The sequence below is a fragment of the Dendrobates tinctorius genome, unplaced genomic scaffold (genome assembly GCF_039654945.1).
Source record: "Dendrobates tinctorius isolate UK_male_01 unplaced genomic scaffold, ASM3965494v1 ptg000023l, whole genome shotgun sequence".
In the NCBI taxonomy this organism is placed as follows: domain Eukaryota; kingdom Metazoa; phylum Chordata; class Amphibia; order Anura; family Dendrobatidae; genus Dendrobates; species Dendrobates tinctorius.
The window spans coordinates 10,451,734-10,471,449 of NW_027361691.1; the positions used below are offsets into that span (position 1 = coordinate 10,451,734).

The window sequence follows — 19,716 nt, forward strand, 5'->3', positions numbered from 1 at the left end:
ATAAAACAAGCTGGATGGCAAAACAAGTGCTAGTAATATCCCAAAAGTAATAGGAATGAAAAAATAACTTTTAACCATGCCAAAGGAGTTGAAAAGTCTTGAGGAAAAGAAGGGCTCAATTCTGGCTTTACTAGCAGAGGGATACAGTGAGCGTCATGATGCCTCCATCCTTAAAATTTCTAAGACGGCAGTCCATTACAACAAGGTCAAGCACCTGACATTGGGGACAACAAAGCTACAGACCGGCAGAGGGCAAAAACGACTCTCCACTAACCGGGATGACCGACATCTTATTTGAATGTCATTCAGCAACCGCAGGATGACATCAAGTGACCTACAAAAGAAATGGAAAATGGCAGCTGGGGTGAAGTGCACGGCAAGAACAGTTCGTAACAGGCTCCTAGAGGCAGGGCTCAAGTCATGTAAAGCTAGAAAAAAGCCTTTCATCAATGAGAAGCATTGGAGCCTAAAGGACTGGAGTAAGATAATCTTCTCTGATGAGTCTAATTTTCAGCTTTGCCCAACACTTGGTCGTCTAATGGTTAGACAGAGACCTGGAGAGGTGTACAAGCCACAGTGTCTTGCACCCACTGTGAATTTTGGTGGAGGATCGGTGATGATGTGGGGATGCTTCAGCAAGGCTGGAATTGGGCAGGTTAATCTTTGCGAAGGACGTATGAATCAAGACACAAGCAAGGTTATCCTGGAAAAACAGTTGATTCCTTCTGCTCAGGCAATGTTCCCCAACTCTGAGGACTGTTTTTTCCAGCAGGACAATGCTCCATGCCACACAGCTAGGTCAATCAATGTGTGGATGAAGGACCACCACATCAAATCCCTGTCATGGCCAGCCCAATCTCCAGACCTGAACCCCATTGAAAACCTCTGGAATGTAATCAAGAGGAAGATGGACAGTCACAAGCCATCAAACATAGAAGAACTGCTTAAAGTGGCATAAGGTCACCCAAAAGCAGTGTGAAAGACTGGAGGAAAGCAGCCAAGACGCATGAAAGCTGTGAATACAAATCATGGTTATTCCACAAAATATTGATTTCTGAACTCTTCCTGAGTTAAAACATTAGTACTGTTGTTTCTAAATGATTATAAACTTGTTTTCTTAGCATTATTTGAGGTCTGCAAGCACTCTGCATTTTTTTGTTATTTTGACCATTTCTCATTTTCTGAAAATAAATACAAAACTTAGTGCTTAGAATTTTGCAGACATGTTGTCAGTAGTTTATAAAATAAAAGAGCAATTTAAATTTTACTCTAAAATACACCTATAAAGAGAAAGATCAGACAAACTGAAAATATTGCAGTGGTCCCTTAATTTTTGTCAGAGCTGTATATATCTATTATATATATATATATATTCTCTTTTTCATAATATATATTTCTATCTACTATGTAATCGTCTAATTCTGTCTGTCTGTCTGAAACGGAAATCCCGCGTCTCTGATTGGTCGCGCCCAGCCAGCCGCGACCAAACAGCGTCAGGTGCAGTCCGGCCACGAATTGGCGCGGCATTCGAACAACGCACACCACCGCTACCAACGGGAGATCTGTGGTGCCAGCACCGCAGATCTCTCGACGGTTGTCGCGGGTCATCTCCTGCCGCACGGAGGTCAGTGGCGACGCAGCCGGGAGATGACCGGCGCAGATGGTACCCAGGGTCCGGAGGAGAGGAGACTGTCCTCCAGGCCCTGGGTACCATATCCCTGTAAAAAATAGAATTACAATAAAAAATAGTGATATACTCACCTTCCTCCGACAACCCCCGGACTCTTTCCCTCCTCACACCACGCGCCCGGCATCTTCCGGTCCCAGTAATGCTTTGCGCGAAAGACCGCTGATGACGTCGCGCTCTCGCGAGAGTGATATCATCTCCGGTTCTTCGCACCAGGCATTACAGGGACCAGAAGATGCCGGGAGCGTGGAGAGGAGATTGGGGGCCGTCGGAAGGTGAGAATAACCTTTTTTTAATTTTTTTTTTATCTAGCATAATTGGGCCACCATCTAGTATGTATATATATGTATATTTTTTTTTATTCTACTATGAGAAAAAAATTATTGCACAAGAGGGCACATTTGTCAGTAGTTTGAATACAATCCTGGTAGGTGCAGCACGTGAAACCATGTGGCCTGTATAGGACAACACTAGAAGGGAATTGCTGGTTTTTAGAAGAAGAAATCTTTTACTGTACACAAAAAAACGAAACAAATGGAACCCAAATGAACCCTATAACAAACCTTGCCGATTCTGCTTCCATGTGCATTACTGATATAAATGGATACTTTTGCACATACATTCCGTTTGTTCCATGCGCACTCTTATACCCCTCATACACTCCTACAATGTGTATGTGTGTGATTAATGTTAGTCTACTGTACGTGGATATCTATGTGTAATTTGAGTATGTCTTGCACAAGATCGATCTCCCTAAATCGATGTGAAGGACGCTAAAAAATGTAAAAACACGAGTATGTGTGCAATGTGTATGAGGGGTATAGAAGAGTGCGCCTGGTGTCAGTGGAATCAAATTAGATTTTAGCAAAATTGAGAGATTCAAGCATGAATTTAGAGAAAATATTCAGGATTTTTAATAAGAATTCCGCAATGTTGATCTGTCACAATGTGCGGTAGGGTTTTCAAAACTCTATCCACGCTTCTAGCAAAGCAATATACGCATTCTATCCAGCTTGGAAAGTTCTGAAACTTTTTTTTTTCAATTGACTTTATTAGGGGATTTGTCTTCATTCCTGCACAGCACGTAAGTGGCTTCCAAACCTCTGCTTTTGCCCCAGTTTATTTGTCTGCCTTAGGCTGGAGTACAGATGATGGCAGTGATGGGTCAACTCAGCACCTGTGTCATTAACTCTGGGGACAAATCTACTCCAGGAGATTGTCCTGAAAAGCACCATACTCAGACCAAGACACACGTGCTGATGACCCATCACTGCCATCATCTGTACTCCAAATGAGTTCATTCTCATATCTATGCACCTACAGGCAGGTAACCAGAATGGGGAAAAGCCAGAGTTTGGAAGCCACTTACATGCAGTTTTTTTTTTTTTTTACAAAAGACAAATCCCCTAATAAAGTGATTGTCAAAGTTTTATAACATTCCATATTGGACAAATTTATGAAAAAAATGTTTAGTTACTCTTTTAAATGCTTTTGTTTATGTGTTCTGAACCCCCTCTTTCATTGTGATTTTTCTGGGATAGCAGAATGTTCCCTCCACGGTGCTCTCAGGGAAAAGCTCTACAAAATGCTGAGAATCTCGGCTCATTTTCTGGTTTCTTCTGCAGGAAGCGGCATCATATGATCGGACAACACATGACCTGCAGCATCTTACACAAGATCGCATTGTGTAACGAGATGTTATCTCCCGTTACGCTCCGGTCTGCGCTCGCTCCTGTGTCACTGCGCGGCCGCACGAAGCTGGAGAGGAAAATCAGCTGTAACATTAGAGAGATATTTAGAATATTTGTGAGTAAATAAATGTAACAAACCCATTATTGTGCAGCCACATATCCCCCCTACCCTCCTAATTCCCACATTTCTTACAGCTAAAGATGTAGCAAAGCTGAATCATGTTACTTGTGGTTATATAGAGGACTCTCACTCTCCAGGATGAAACATTTGCGGGTAGGTGGTGGCATACCAACTTCTAGATTTGGACCCTCTGTCATAGAAATATATGAGAGATGTGGTCCATGGTGTTGAAGTTTATGGAGAAAGCCAAGCAGCGTCTTGGACAGAAAGTATCACTAATTGAGGCCTAGGTGACTTCTGGCATCCTTGGGTGTCTCAAAGATGAGCCCTATATTTCCTATATAGCTCCAACATATTCCACAGTACATTGCAGACATCACTGCCCCCATTAGGCTCACATCCTACATTCTTATCAGTATATCTTGAGATGAAATTGGAATTCCAAGAGATAACCTACTCCAAATCCATGCAGATGTTGTCCTTGGTGGGATTTGAACCCAAGACCGCAGAGCTGCAAAGTAACAGTGCTAACCACTGAGCCACCAAGGGTGAAACTAGAAAATCTGGGTGGGGCAAGGCAAAAAAACAGCTACAGGCAAGTGGATGTTGGAGCTCTTCAGAGGATTCAGAAATGACTGCGCCCGGACTTCCCAGCTGTCTCGATGCCCAATTGCATATTCAGGGGGTGGGAAATAAAATGAAAAAAAAAAAAACCTGATCAAGGAGTCACATAAAAAAGGGTTGTCAATTTTTTTTTCTCGTTTTAGACCCCTTTAAAGCGGACCTATCACAAGGCTAAAAGTGGGCAGCTTTTGCTCTTATTTTATTTCCACTTCTCCCCTGAATATTCAGTGTCTTGTTTTTTTAAAATCCGCCATACTGTCCTAGAGATATGGGCCTTTTAATGTAGTGCACATTTGTATGGTCTTTACGTAGGAGGCGTGGCTCACGGACTAGTTATAAAGAGCAGCCTAAAGACACGCCCCCGAGGATCCAGTGAGCCACTCCACTCTAGTAAAGACCATAGAAATTAGCACTAAATAACAAGGCTTACAGTCATGGCCAAAAGTATTGACACCCCTGCAATTCTGTCAGATAATATTCAGTTTCTTCCTGAAAATGATTGCAAACACAAATTCTTTGGTATTATTATCTTCATTTAATTTGTCTTAAATGAAAAAACACAAAATAGAATGAAGCAATAAGCAAAACATTGATCATTTCACACAAAACTCCAAAAATGGGCTGGACAAAAGTATTGGCACCCTCAGCCTAATACTTGATTGCACAACCTTTAGCCAAAATAACTGCGACCAACCACTTCCGGTAACCATCAATGAGTTTCTTACAATGCTCTGCTGGAATTTTAGACCATTCTTCTTTGGCAAACTACTCCAGGTCCCTGATATTTGAAGGGTGCCTTCTCCAAACTGCCATTTTTAGATCTCTCCACAGGTGTTCTATGCGATTCAGGTCTGGACTCATTGCTGGCCACCTTAGAAGTCTCCAGTGCTTTCTCTCAAACCATTTTCTAGTGCTTTTTGAAGTGTGTTTTGGGTTATTGTCCTGCTGGAAGACCCATGACCTCTGAGGTAGACCCAGCTTTCTCACACTGGGCTCTAAATTATGCTGCAAAATTTGTTGGCAGTCTTCTGACTTCATAATGCCATGCACACGGTCAAGCAGTCCAGTGCGAGAGGCAGCAAAGCAACCCCAAAACATCAGGGAACCTCCACCATGTTTGACTGTAGGGACCGTGTACTTTTCTTTGAATGCCTCTTTTTTCTCCTGTAAACTCTATGTTGATGCTTTTGCCCTAAAAGCTCTACTTTTGTCTCATCTGACCAGAGAACATTCTTCCAAAATGTTTTAGGCTTTTTCAGGTAAGTTTTGGCAAACTCCAGCCTGGCTTTTTTATGTCTCGGGGTAAGAAGAGGAGTCTTCCTGGGTCTCCTACCATACAGTCCCTTTTCATTCAGATGCCGACGGATAGTACGGGTTGACACCGTTGTACCCTCGGACTGCAGGGCAGCTTGAACTTGTTTGGATGTTAGTGGAGGTTCTTTATCCAACATCCGCACAATCTTGCGTTGAAATCTCTTGTCAATTTTTCTTTTCCGGCCACATCTAGGGAGGTTAGCCACAGTGCCATGGGCTTTAAACTTCTTGATGACACTGCGCACGGTAGACACAGGAACATTCAGGTCTTTGGAGATGGACTTGTAGCCTTGAGATTGCTCATGCTTCCTCACAATTTGGTTTCTCAAGTCCTCAGACAGTTCTTTGGTCTTCTTTCTTTTCTCCATGCTCAATGTGGTACACACAAGGACACAGGACAGAGGTTGAGTCAACTTTAATCCATGTCAACTGGCTGAAAGTGTGATTTAGTTATTGCCAACACCTGTTAGGTGCCACAGGTAAGTTACAGGTGCTGTTAAATACACAAATTAGAGAAGCATCACATGATTTTTCGAACAGTGCCAATACTTTTGTCCACCCTCTTTGTTAAGTTTGGTGTGGAATTATATCCAATTTGGTTTTAGGACAATTCTTTTTGTGTTTTTTCATTTAAGACAAATTAAATGAAGCTAATAATACCAAAGAATTTGTGTTTGCAATCATTTTCAGGAAGAAACTGAGTATTATCTGACAGAATTGCAGGGGTGTCAATACTTTTGGCCATGACTGTATATCTCTGAAACCATATGGCGAATCTAAAAAAAACAAACAACGGAATACTCCAGGGAACAGCAGGAATAAAATAAGAGCAAAATATGACCATTTTTTGGCCTGGTGATAGGTTTTCATTAACAACTATACTGCAGGTCATGAATGTGACGTAGACAAAAAAAAAAAATGGTAATATACCAATCCACTAGCCACATCCAAGACACCATGGAATTTGGTTGGAGGAGTAAAATGCGTTAGGATCATTTTACTATTTTTATCATGTGAGTCTGTTTTCTATTTTGGGTTTCCTTCCATTTTTTTTACACTTTTTATTCATGGCTTTTTTCTTGGTGGGGGGAGGGGAGTTTGGATGGAGAAAAAAAAACAGCATTTTTAAAAAAATGTCTGATAAGTAATGGCCCATATCCAGCAAAGTAATTATTTTTTTGTCATAAAATGCTTTGATGAAAAGTCGTAAAATTATGGCGCAAACATTTTGCGACTTTTGGTATTTCCACACCAGTTTTTCCCAGCTACGCCAAAATGATGTGGCAGGGGCGCGATGCCGCAGCTCGTCTAATTGATGATGAGCTGTGTCGCTCACTAAGGCCGGAAACACACATGCGAGAAACTCGGCCGGGTCTCGCATCTTAATAACCGGCACTGCCGCCGGCACTCGGGAGCAGAGCGTGCGGCCGCATAGCAATACATGCAGCTGAACGCTCCGAACCGAGTGTCGGCGGCAGTGCCGGGTATTGAGACGCGAGACTCGGCCGAGTTTCTCGCATGTGTGAACCCGGCCTAAAAGTAAGATTTCTGACGTGGCCCACTTCTCTACATATATCAGGATCCACGACCCCTCATCAAAAATCTCCGGTCTTGATGAATTGAGGCCAATGCATTTATTTTTGTAAGACGATTTTTTTTTTTTTTTTTTTTTTCCAAAAACAATTTTATCTATTTTTTTTTTTCTTACTCCCACTAAATGTCTTGAATGTCTAATCCTCTGATTCCTTAGGTAATACTGTAGTTATGTCTGTCGCTGTACACGACGTCATGTGTTGCGCGACGGCAATTCTCAAACAGGTCGCGTGACCGAAAACCCTCACCCGTACAATTTATCTCCCACTTTCTGTCGACAATGTGACTATTTTAGATCTGTGATTTTGATTTATAAAAAATGTCCAAATCACAGATAAGCCGAACGCAAATTGTTTGTGACTTGCACTGAAGTCTGTAGTAAGTGAGTCGCGGGTGAATGGCGACTAGAGGCCGAAAATCTAACACGTTTGGAAATGAGTCACAGGAGATTGCGGGTAACAATGTGACACCATAAGAAATCAACACATGTAGCCCTGACGAGCACCGCAGCCTATCAGGTACGGCCTCTGGCAAGGCCTTCCAAGATGGCAGACCTGTAGGCCGTCGTTAGGCGTCTGTTTACCATAGCAACCAATGGCTCCTCACAGTTCTGATTGCATCCTGGGCATCTAAGGGGTTCGGTAGTCTTAATTAACGATATTAGAGCAGGATGTCAGCGTTATAGTCCAACCTGCCCCACACGTGATGGCACAATCATGGCTCCTCGGCCCACTCCACCATTACATCATTATAGTACGACAATTCGACAGAACTGCTCAGTTTCCAAGATATATTATTACTTGGCTTCCACCTGTCGTGGATCTCCTGGGACTCCTGGCTCAAAGGGGGCGAGGTTTATCACAGTCCCACCCCAAAATGGGTGTTCTGGGGTAGGTCAGAGGCTTTCTCAAAAGGACTGGTGTTGGGGACTTAAACTCCTCCCAAAATGGTGGCAACAACACAGCATGGGGTGGGTTACTTTATCAAGTTAATGTCCCCATTTCACATTTAGTCCACCTTTTTTTTTTGGGGGGGGGAGGGCCTGTTTCAAAATGGAGACCTATGCTGGTGGCGGATTGCATGATCACAGCTCCCATTGCCGCCTCCACCCTACTTTTTTTTTATACTGAAAATGAATCAGCTAGGTAGGACCGACATCATGGCAGCACAGGAGGTACAGTAGGGTGAGACCACTGACTACACAGTTTGTTTGTAGTCTGTAACCATGGAGACACATACGTCTGCATAGAAGCTGTATACGTAAAATGTTAACCGCTAGTGTAAGTCGCAATCCAACTTCCATGCGTTACCATGAACGCTCAGGGGTCAGATCCCTTAAAAGTTAAGAAACATCGGTGCGCACCCATGCCATTTTACCATATAGGGGGTCTTGCGAACCCTCCCTTTTGAGCCTTTTAGGGGTGATCCAGGGTTGAGGTTTAAATGTCCCAATATAGGGCATTATAATGATGCTAAGCAAGCTAGAAAAGGTGCAGCAACAGCTCGGTGGGATTAGAAATGGCACATAGTACTGTAGGTACGGGTTCTTTTACAGATTTTTGCATTGGGGCCTCTGAGCTTTAAGCTATACCTCTGATGTGCCCCATAGGAGTTGCATGGGCTACCTCTAAAAATACTTGCTGTTCGGTTTTCCCTAGGCTGTAGCGGAGCTGAGTTGGTTATGTAGTTAATATAAATCTCGCACATCCTAAACTCAGAAAAAATGATGATGCACCGAAAGCAAATTCCACTCTGCTACATCCGATCAAAGTCATTTTATCGTTCCGAAACAAGTAATTGCGGCACATTAAAGTAAATTCAGGAATTGCACTGCATTTTCTCCTCGCTGTGTGACATTTGACATACCCATGTTAATACATTTACTAGCGTCTTAACTTGCAGGGAGTTCTGCACTCGCCTCATTCGTACGTAGCAGAGCTGAGTTTAACACTAGGCACAAGTCACTGTGATATTAATAAAGAATCCAGTGAAGGGGTCAAATAATGGATTCATCATGGAGCCTGAAGGATTCCCAATGAATCATTAAATCGGCATAATCCATTTTTCTAGATAATGACGCGGAGCTAATTCCAATTCCAATTCTGCTACATTGACAAAATTTGATTGTATATTATTAAAGGTACACTGCATTAATACCTTTTTTTTAGCAGAGGTAAAATTTAGGACAGAACTTTCTCGCAAACCTCAAAGGGCGAGATTGACGTCACGCGCGAGTCCCTGGAGAGCCGCGAATTTACTGCGACGACGGTAAAAAAAAATGAAATAATCAAATATTTTTTTCTATTAATATTAAGGTATAAGAAACAGTTGAAATTATTGTATAGGATTCGCTGTGTCACAATATATTCACACAATACACTTACGTCGCGTTTTTTTTTTTTTTTTTTTAAATTTCGGTAAAAACAATTTTTGCATAGATTTTTAAAAATTGCTGCAAAATGGTGGCTTTACCGCAATTTGGAACAAAAAAAGAACCTTGACCTCGTCGTGTGAGCATGAACATGGCATGAGGCTTGGATCCCATTGTACTGTTTCAGTTTATGCCAGCGCCTGACAGAACTGATCTCTTAGACCCATCACCCCAATGTGCACTGATCCCGTGTCCATAGTCAAAAATAAAATGATGCCCACAAAAATTTTTAATTCGGCTACAAAGCTGATGTGCCATATACTCAAAATGAAAACTGCATGATCACTTCAGCCATCAGTTTCTCCGATGTTTCCATAAGTAAAGAAAAGGCAACGAATGGCTGGATGTGTAGGGATCAGTCCAAAAAAAAAATATGAGCTGAAAATTAAAAAGGTTTTTCGGTTCATAAAAATTTGTGCGTCATAAAATGGAAAAAAAAAATAATGATTGAGTTCCCTTTTTGAGGCTCCCAGCCCTCTCCCAACACCTCTTTTTTTGTACCCTGGAATCACCCTTTAACTACATGTCAAAAGTCGGGGATCTCTGGGGTTCCAAAACTGATATTTCTCAAAAATTCTATCTTTGCCCATTTTCCTGACTGACAATACTACAATGGTCATCAACCTGTCACTGTCCAGTTTTTAGGAAACTAAATCTTGCATCACGATGGAGGTTGTAGTTTCACAAAAGCCGGAGAGCGACAAGTTGGATTTCACGGCATTACCGTACGGATGCTCACGTGGGATCAAAACCCCGCTAAGATGTCGAATCTCAACCAGGCGGCAACTCCAGAATTCCCAAAAAACTGTTCTTGCTTCACTCACCTGCAATGTCCCATAGCTGTAGACGGACCACGGTATCCGAGTCCCAGCTGAGCACCTTTAAAGCGAAATCTACCCCAATGGTAGCGCGGTAATGTGGCGAGAAGTTCTGGTGGACATAGCGTTTGATGATACTCGTCTTGCCAACACCCAGGTCACCAATCACCAGGATCTTGTAGAGATGCTCCGTGTGATGGCTGTGCATCTTGATTCCCAAGCTCCCAAAAGACTAATCCCATGCTCTGTAGCAAATTCTTGCCAGGGTCAGGAGGATGGAAAGGGGGAGGGATGAAGGAACAGCACTGATGGAATACAACAGACACTGAAAGGGAAGAAAAAAAAGAAACAACTGTCGAAAAGTTAGGAAAAGATTCAAGGAGGTCTCGAATTATCACAAATGTGCAGAGAGATCAGAGAAAACGGAAGCTGGTGTGGTATCATTGCATCAAGATAAGTTGTAGATCGATATCTCTTTGGTTCACATGATGTTGGGCTACATAAAACACCATTTTTTTTAATTCTTTTTTTAAGTTGTTTTCATATTTGCGATACAGATTTAACTAGTCCAGGACGGAGCTATTTAGCCCCAGGTACTTTTTTTTTTTTATGGTTCATGCGGTTTAGAGAACTGTAAGGGTATGTGCACACGGTCAGTAAAAGTTGCGTGTTGGACACTGCGTGATTGTGCAGCGTCTAACCTGCAGCATCCAGGTATTACAGCATAGTGGATGGGATTTCTTGAAATCCTATGCCCACTATGCGGGCACAGACGTCTGCGGCTCACCCGCGGAGACAGACATGCGGCAAGTCTTTCTAGACCAAAAGAGAAAATCATGTCCACATTACAAGGGAACACCTCAATTGCATAAAAATATATATGGCACTTTATTAACAGGTATCAAAATTACAAACAGACAAAAAGTACACAGGTTTAAAAACATTCTGGTATATATACCGGACAGGACAGGGACCCAACTTTTGAAGGACACCTTGACATGGCAGTCGGGCTCACATATATTAGCCAATCAATGCACTAAGTACCTCCTATTTTACTGCATTTTTCATAGCAATTTTGCAGATGAGTATTTCATATATACATTAAATAGCGCTTTTTTTCCTTTTTTCCTATATATGCTGCATGAGCCCTGCACAGCCTCCCTATATATATTGCATCAGCCCCACACAGCCTCCCTATATATACTGAATGAGCCTCACACAGCCTCCCTATATACTGCATGAGCCCCACACAGCCTCTCAATATACACTGCATGAGCCCCCACATAGCCTCCCTATGTAATGCATGAGCCCCCACATAGCCTCCCTATATATAGCATGGGGCCCCCACACAGCCTCCCCATACACTGCATGAGCCCCACGCAGCCTCCCTATAAAAAACTGCATGAGCCCCCACACAGCTTCCCTATATACTGCATGGGGCCCCCACACAGTCTCCCCATACACTGCATGAGCCCCACACAGCCTCCCTATATAATGCATGAGCCCTGCACAGCCTCCCTATATATATTGCATCAGCCCCACACAGCCTCCCTATATATACTGAATGAGCCTCACACAGCCTCCCTATATACTGCATGAGCCCCACACAGCCTCTCTATATACACTGCATGAGCCTCACACAGCCTCCCTATGTACGCCATGGGGCCCCCACACAGCCTCTCTATATACACTGCATGAGCCCCCACATAGCCTCCCAATGTAATGCATGAGCCCCCACACAACCTCCCTACAGTATATACGGCATGGGGCCCCCACACAGCCTCCCTATATAAACTGCATGAACCCCACACAGCCTCCCTATATAATGCATGAGCCCCACACAGCCTCCCTTTATAATGCATGAGCCCCACACAGCCTCCCTTTATAATGCATGAGCCTCACACAGCCTCCCTATATACGGCATGGGTCCCCACACAGCCTCCCCCATATGCAGCATGAGCTCCACACAGCTTCCCCTATATATACTGCATCAGCCCCACACAGCCTCCCAATATATACTGAATGAGCCTCACACAGCCTCCCTATATACACTGCATGAGCCCCCACATAGCCTCCCTATATAATGCATGAGCCCCACACAGCCTCCCTTTATAATGCATGAGCCCCACACAGCCTCCCTTTATAATGCATGAGCCCCACACAGCCTCCCTATATACGGCATGGGTCCCCACACAGCCTCCCCCATATGCAGCATGAGCTCCACACAGCTTCCCCTATATATACTGCATCAGCCCCACACAGCCTCCCAATATATACTGAATGAGCCTCACACAGCCTCCCTATATACACTGCATGAGCCCCCACATAGTCTCCCTATATAATGCATGAGCCCCCACATAGCCTCCCCATACACTGCATGAGCCCCACACAGCCTCCCTATATAATGCATGAGCCCCCACATAGCCTCCCTATATACGGCATGGGGCCCCCACACAGCCTCCCTATATACAATGCATGAGCCCCCACACAGCTTCCCTATATACTGCATGGGGCCCCCACACAGCCTCCCCATACACTGCATGAGCCCCACACAGCCTCCCTATATAATGCATGAGCCCCACACAGCCTCCCTATATACGGCATGGGGTCCCCACACGGCCTCCCCCATATGCAGCATGAGCCCCACACAGCCTCCCTATATACGGATTGAGCCCCACACAGCCTTCCTCCCTGCTTGTTCCTGTCTCCGCTGCATTGACTCTTCGCAGTACACAGCTGACGCGATGAAATGATGCCATCGCGTCAGCTGTTTCACACGCTAATTGGTGGAGGAAGTGACCAGAGGCCCCTCCTCCACCAATGCCGTCAGCGCAGATGGAGACAGTGAGCGGGCGGGCTCCATGCGGCCGCACTTTGCCCAGGTCTGTTCTAGAATAATGATTGTTGGTAAATCATGGTGCAGCCTTTATTGTTTTTCAAGTTATATGCTTTTTTAGGTTGGCACCTGTTCACACTAGCTTAGATGTGCTGGTCTTTTTCTCCATTTGTATCAAACTCTTTTTGGACATGTGCACTCCCACTCCCATCAGCCACTAGTAATTTTAAGTAGTTAGGTGGTCCATTCCTGTCCCATAAATTATAGTCTTTTTTATGCCCAGGACAGGTGACATATCAGGAGGACAGGGACCCAACTTTTGAAGGACGCCTTGACATGGCAGTTGGGCTGACATGTCGGTATATTGGCCAATCTTCGCCTTCTGTTCCCCAGTGCATGCGCCGGACTCTCTCCCCACTCTCATGAATGACAGTGATCATGGATGTGACACCAATAAATACTTACCTCATCTTCCCTTTTGTATATATATATATATGTATCTCCACCTTCATCTAGTGACATACTTCCCCTGACGAAGTTGTTGTGTACGGCGATACGTGGTGTATTTTCATGTTTTGATTAGGGTTACAGATGCTTTTCATCATATGGTATGCTCATATTTCTCTGGACATTTTCCCCCACGAGGTTCATCCTGTATGTGTATTGTACATCCTCCTTCATGTCTCTATCCTTATGAGCATATGCTATAGTTTTCTATTTGAAGCATTACATGGGCATATATCACATTAATATATCATTGATTTTTTATTTATTTACTACGATCCCCTGTTCTAAATTGTTGCCTCGCTTATTCAGGGGTGTAGGCCACATTATTGTTCACCCATGCACTTGCTTTTAGATGTTTTTTTTATCTTCTTTCTGTATGTCTCTTGGTGTTTAATAAAGTTGTTATATATTTTACATTATTCCAGGTGTGCACACTATATTTGTACTGGCCTTTCCTCTTTTGATTTGCACTTTCAGGTCAGGGCAACGTTTGCATCATGATCAAATCACCTGATCACGCTGCTGATGTCACCCCTGCACCGTAGAAGAGGTGGACGGTGGAAAGGTAAACGCTCTAATGGAGTGAAGGGAATCTTATGAGGGGACGGTGGGGGTAAGTGTGAGGGGACAGTATGGGTTAGAACAGTGTGAGGGGACAGTAGGGCAGAGAAAAGTATGTGGACACTGTATGGAGGAAGTGTGAGAGAACGGTTTGGGCGGAGAGTATTGTGAGGGGACAGTATGGGGGGTAGTGTGAGGGAGCACTATGAAGGTGAAGGGAAAGTATCTGGGGAAAGTGTGAGGGGACAGCATAGGGGATTTTAGATGATAATATATAGAGGGGAGAATGTGAGGAGGGGGCACAGTATGGAGACTGGCAATATAGACCTAGCATGAGGGGGCCCAGTGTTGAAAGAGTCAAACAGTGTGGAGGCAATATTTTATAGGAGAAGATATTGTGGGGGCCATGTATTATAAGAGGGACAGTGTGGGGGCCATATATTTTGCAGAGAGTACATTGAGGGGCAATTATTTAGGGGTACAGCATAGGGCTGATATTTTTATTCAGGCGCATTATATTGACACTGTTATTGAGCTGAGATCTAACTCTATGCATGCGTCGCCTATGCATGTGTCCATTTTCATGAAGCCGATGACTTTTTTGGTGGGCTCCATCTCCAATGTTGTGGCATGACTTTTAGGCTGTGTGCAGACGTACTTTTTGGCCCTGCGGATTTTTCCGCGCAGAATGGAAGAAATCCGCAGGTCAAATGACCTGCATTTTTCCTGCAGATTTCTTCCATTTTTCATGCGGTTTTCATGCGTTTTTTGTGCGGTTTTCCATCGTGGTTTTTCCCCTGTGGATTTGGTGACAGGGGAGATGGAAAACCGCACAAAAGAAGTAACATTCTGCGGATTTTGTACCGCGGAAAAATCCGCAGCGTCTGCACAGCGTTTTTTTTTTTTCCATTGATTTTAAGGCTACTGTACATCACAATGCAGATATGCAACGTTTCTGCGCGGTAAAATCCGCTGCGGAACCGCTGCAAATCTGCATCGTGTGCACACAGCCTTAGGTTGGGATCCTAGTGATCTACACTGCTCCTGTGTGGTCACATTCCAATAAAAAATATTTATCACTAGAGATGAGCGAGTCACATTTCGCTATGAATTTCCCCAAAATTTCATTTTGTCACCAATCCCATATTTTTGGCATTCAATTCACAGTAGAATCAATCTAATGTGGTCAGACAAGTGATTTTTGGGTCTCAGTGGTCTGACTCCCTTCAATCATACATTTATCACACATCCCATCTACAGAGAAGGCGTTAAGAGCAGGCAGGCAAGGAACTTGCCTAGAGCCCCTTATCCACAGAGGGCCCCATGCTGGGACCCCACTTGTGCTGTGATGCATGCAATGTTACTATTGGCAGTGGGTGAGTAGACATGATGTTAAAGGGAACCTGTCAGCAAGATTTTGCTAATGTAAGTACAGGCATTGTCATATTGCTGCTGTTGCAATGATTAAAATGATACTTGCAGTGGAGGTTTTTTGGTTCTTGGGTAATCGTTCTCTGAAGTTTTAAGATATGCTGGTGCTTTGAGGTGGGCCTATGGGTGGTGCTCTGGGCTCATTGTTATCAGCCTTTACTTAAATGACAGGTCAGTGAATCTTCAGTGACCTGCAGTTCATATATAGTCCCTCCAAAGCTGGGTGTCCGGTTGGGACCCGGTGACTCTCTGCCACTATTTACACTAGGTAGGTTTTAACAATAGAGAGTGTAGGCTCTGTCCCAATTGAGTACACCTTATCGCGGTGGGACAGCTTTATGCTTTTTTTGATCAAAAATAGTGTTTACTAAGTACCCTATGTTATTTAATGCAGTTGCTTTTTTACTTATTTATTTTCATTCGGGTATAAGCACACATTGTCTTTCCTTTGGTTTTGTTAGATTCTGCTATGTGTGTGATTCTTTTACACCAAAAGGCCAAGTACGTTCAATCACTCATGATGTTAAAAAGATGTACCAGATGTACTTTAAGTGTCCACTTGGTGATCAAGACAAAAGCTGGGCCCCTCATGTGATATGTTCAAGTTGTTCAAATGGTCTTCGTGACTGGTTGAATATGACCAGGGGCGGGCTGGGCCGGGTGGCAGGGAGGCATTTGCCCCCGGGCCGGTTAATTGGCAAAAGACAGGGCCGCCCCACTCGCCCACCCGCCCCGCAGCGTGTGTACATACATATTTATGACAGAGTCAGTCAGCATCACTGCAAACATGGCGGCCGCGGCCATGTCAGAGGAGACAGGAGGAGAGCGGCCGCACTAGCAGACACAGGTGGGCCGGGCGGGTGGACGGGCCGCCACACACACATAGCATTAGCTGACAGAGGGTTGCCGGGCGCGTAGGCGGGCTGCCACACACACATAGGCTATATGTGTGTGGCGGCCCGCCCGGCCCCCCTGTGCCTGCTAATGCTATGTGACATTATTATAGCATTAGCAGACACAAGGGGGCCGGGCGGATGGGCGGTCCGCCGCACACATAGCATTAGCTGACACAGGGGGGCCGGGCAGGTGGGCGGGCACCGCACACATAGCACTAGTAGCTGTCTGCAGGCACATGGGGGAGGGGTGGGGCCGGGCAGGTGGGCGGCACTCAGTCACTGCACAGACTGCAGGCTGAGACTGCAATGATGTGGCAGCCAGCGGCATGCTGTGATTGGAGGATCTGGCTGGGGTTCAGAGAGGCGGGTGGGTCATGTACAGCATGCTACATGAGTACGCCTCTGAACCCCAGCCAGATCTGAGTGAAGAGGCAGAGAGCAGCCGCCATTGCTCACACAGTGACAGCCTCAGCCAGGCCACAGTCCACTCGCTCCACTGAGTCAGTGCACTGCTGATTGAATCAATTGCTGCTACTTACTTCACCTCACACAGGGGTCCTGACGTGTGTCCTCCAGCCCAGGCAGGCTCCTCCAGCAGCAAGTATGGGAAAATGTGTTTTATCCACAGCCACAGACATCAATAATGTGGATGTGGCCCTATAAAATGTTGATGTGATGTGTCCCTCTAAGGCTACTTTCAGATTTGCGTTCGGAGGCGCAGGGCCGCCGCAAAGCTCTGGCCCCGGCGGCGCCTCCTCCAGTCAGCTCTTCCTCTGATCGCATGACTCTGCATGCGATCAGCGTACCCTATAGTTAGCGTTGAGTACGCTGGTCGTGCGCTGGTACACTTTTGCCGGTGCTTGTGCCCTTTTGGCGCTGTGCCGAGTGCACAAAAACGCGCCGTGTTGCATTTTTGTGCGCTCTGCGCTGTGCCAAAAGGGCACAAGCACCGGCAAAAGTTTACCAGCACACGACCAGCGAACCCAATGTTAACTATAGGGTACGCGGCTGATCGCATGCAGAGTCATGCGATCAGAGGAAGAGCTGACCGGAGGAGGCGCCGCTGGGGGCGGAGAAACCTTAGCGGTGGCCCTGCGCTGCGCCTCCGAACGCAAATCTGAAAGTAGCCTAACATGTGGATGTGATGTGGCCCTCTAAAATGTGGATGTGATGTGGCACTCTAAAATGTGGATGTGAGTCATGTGACCCTCTAAAATGTGACCCTCAAAAATGTGGATGTAGGTGATATCTACATTTTAGAGGGTCACATGAACATTTTAGAGGGCCACATCCACATTACAGATTCTGTAATGTGGATGTGGCCTTCTAAAATGTGGATGTGATGTGACCCTCTAAAATGTGGGTGTGACCCTCTAAATTGTGCATGTGACCTTCAAAAATGTGGATGTAGGTGACATCCACATTTTAGAGGGCCACATGAACATTTTAGAGGGCCACATCCACATTACAGATTCTGTAATGTGGATGTGACTCTCTATTGTGGATGTGATGCGACCCTCTAAAATGTGGATGTGAGTCACGTGACCCTCTAAAATGTGGATATGGCCAGGGTGTGGATGTGGGTGATATCATCCACATTGTAGAGGGCCACATCCACATTGTAGAGAGTCACATCCACATTTTAGAGGGTCACATCATGTGACCTTCTAAAATGTGGATGTGACCTTCTGTAATGTGGATGTGACCCTCTATAACGGGTGGGCAATTAATTTTCCTGAGGGGCCACATGAGAGATCATGACTGTCATGGAAGGCTGAACCAATAGGCCAAAATTAATTCTTCTCAATATTAATATTGATATTTTATTCTTATATTATTGATAATTTTAATTGTATCAGAATTTAATATATTGAGCAGAATTAAGTATGCTGACACCCCCCTATATATCGTTTGAACCCAAGCACAACCCCTTCTGTATATTGTATGAGCCCCCCAACAGCCTCCCTATATACACTGTATGAGCCCCCCAACAGCCTCCCTATATACACTGCATGAGCCCCACACAGCCTCCCTATATACACTGCATGAGCCCCACACAGCCTCCCTATATACACTGCATGAGCCCCACACAGCCTCCCTATATACACTGCATGAGCCCCACACAGCCTCCCTATATACACTGCATGAGCCCCACACAGCCTCCCTATATACACTACATGAGCCCCACACAGCCTCCCTATATACACTGCATGAGCCTCACACAGCCTCCCTATATACGGCATGAACCTCACACAGCCTCCCTATATACACTGCATGAGCCCCGCACAGCCTCCCTATATACATTGCATGAGCCCCGCACAGCCTCCCTATATACACTGCATGAGCCCCACACAGCCTCCCTATATACACTGCATGAGCCCCACACAGCCTCCCTATATACACTGCATGAGCCCCACACAACCTCCCTATATACACTGCATGAGCCCCACACAGCCTCCCTATATACACTGCATGAGCCCCACACAACCTCCCTATATACACTGTATCAATCAATCAGTCAAATTTATTATCGCCAAGTACATATTACATATATACAAGGAATTCTTTGTGGCAAAGAGGCAACATAATATATAACAACAGATACAACAAGTAACATCTAACAAGACAGATACAGTATATAGTCTACACATGACGATTTAATTGTTGAACAGAGAGTGGATAGAAGCTGTTCATATGGCGGTTGGTGCTGCATTTGGGGACTCTGAAGCGACGTCCTGAAGGGAGTAGTTGGAATGAGGAGTGTCCCGGGTGAGAGGGATCGGATGAAATTTTCAATGCGTATGAGCCCCACACAGCCTCCCTATATACACTGCATGAGCCCCGCACAGCCTCCCTATATACACTGCATGAGCCTCACACAGCCTCCCTATATACACTGCATGAGCCCCGCACAGCCTCCCTATATACACTGTATGAGCCCCACACAGCCTCCCTATATACACTGCATGAGCCTCACACAGCCTCCCTATATACACTGTATGAGCCCCACACAGCCTCCCTATATACACTGCATGAGCCCCGCACAGCCTCCCTATATACACTGCATGAGCCTCACACAGCCTCCCTATATACACTGTATGAGCCCCACACAGCCTCCCTATATACACTGCATGAGCCCCACACAGCCTCCCTATATACACTGTATGAGCCCCGCACAGCCTCCCTATATACACTGCATGAGCCTC

At 45.1% G+C, this 19,716-nt stretch overlaps 1 protein-coding gene across 1 annotated transcript in view; it reads right to left on the reverse strand.

Moving 5' to 3' along the window:
* The window catches only part of RAB38 (RAB38, member RAS oncogene family), a 57,791-nt gene extending 47,173 nt beyond the window's left edge, over positions 1-10,618 (reverse strand). The window contains exon 1 of the mRNA XM_073569252.1: positions 10,286-10,618. Coding sequence (XP_073425353.1) covers positions 10,286-10,487 — 202 coding nt within the window. The 5' untranslated portion in view covers positions 10,488-10,618. The remainder of the gene's footprint in view (positions 1-10,285) is intronic.
* Positions 10,619-19,716: the final 9,098 nt, after the last annotated feature.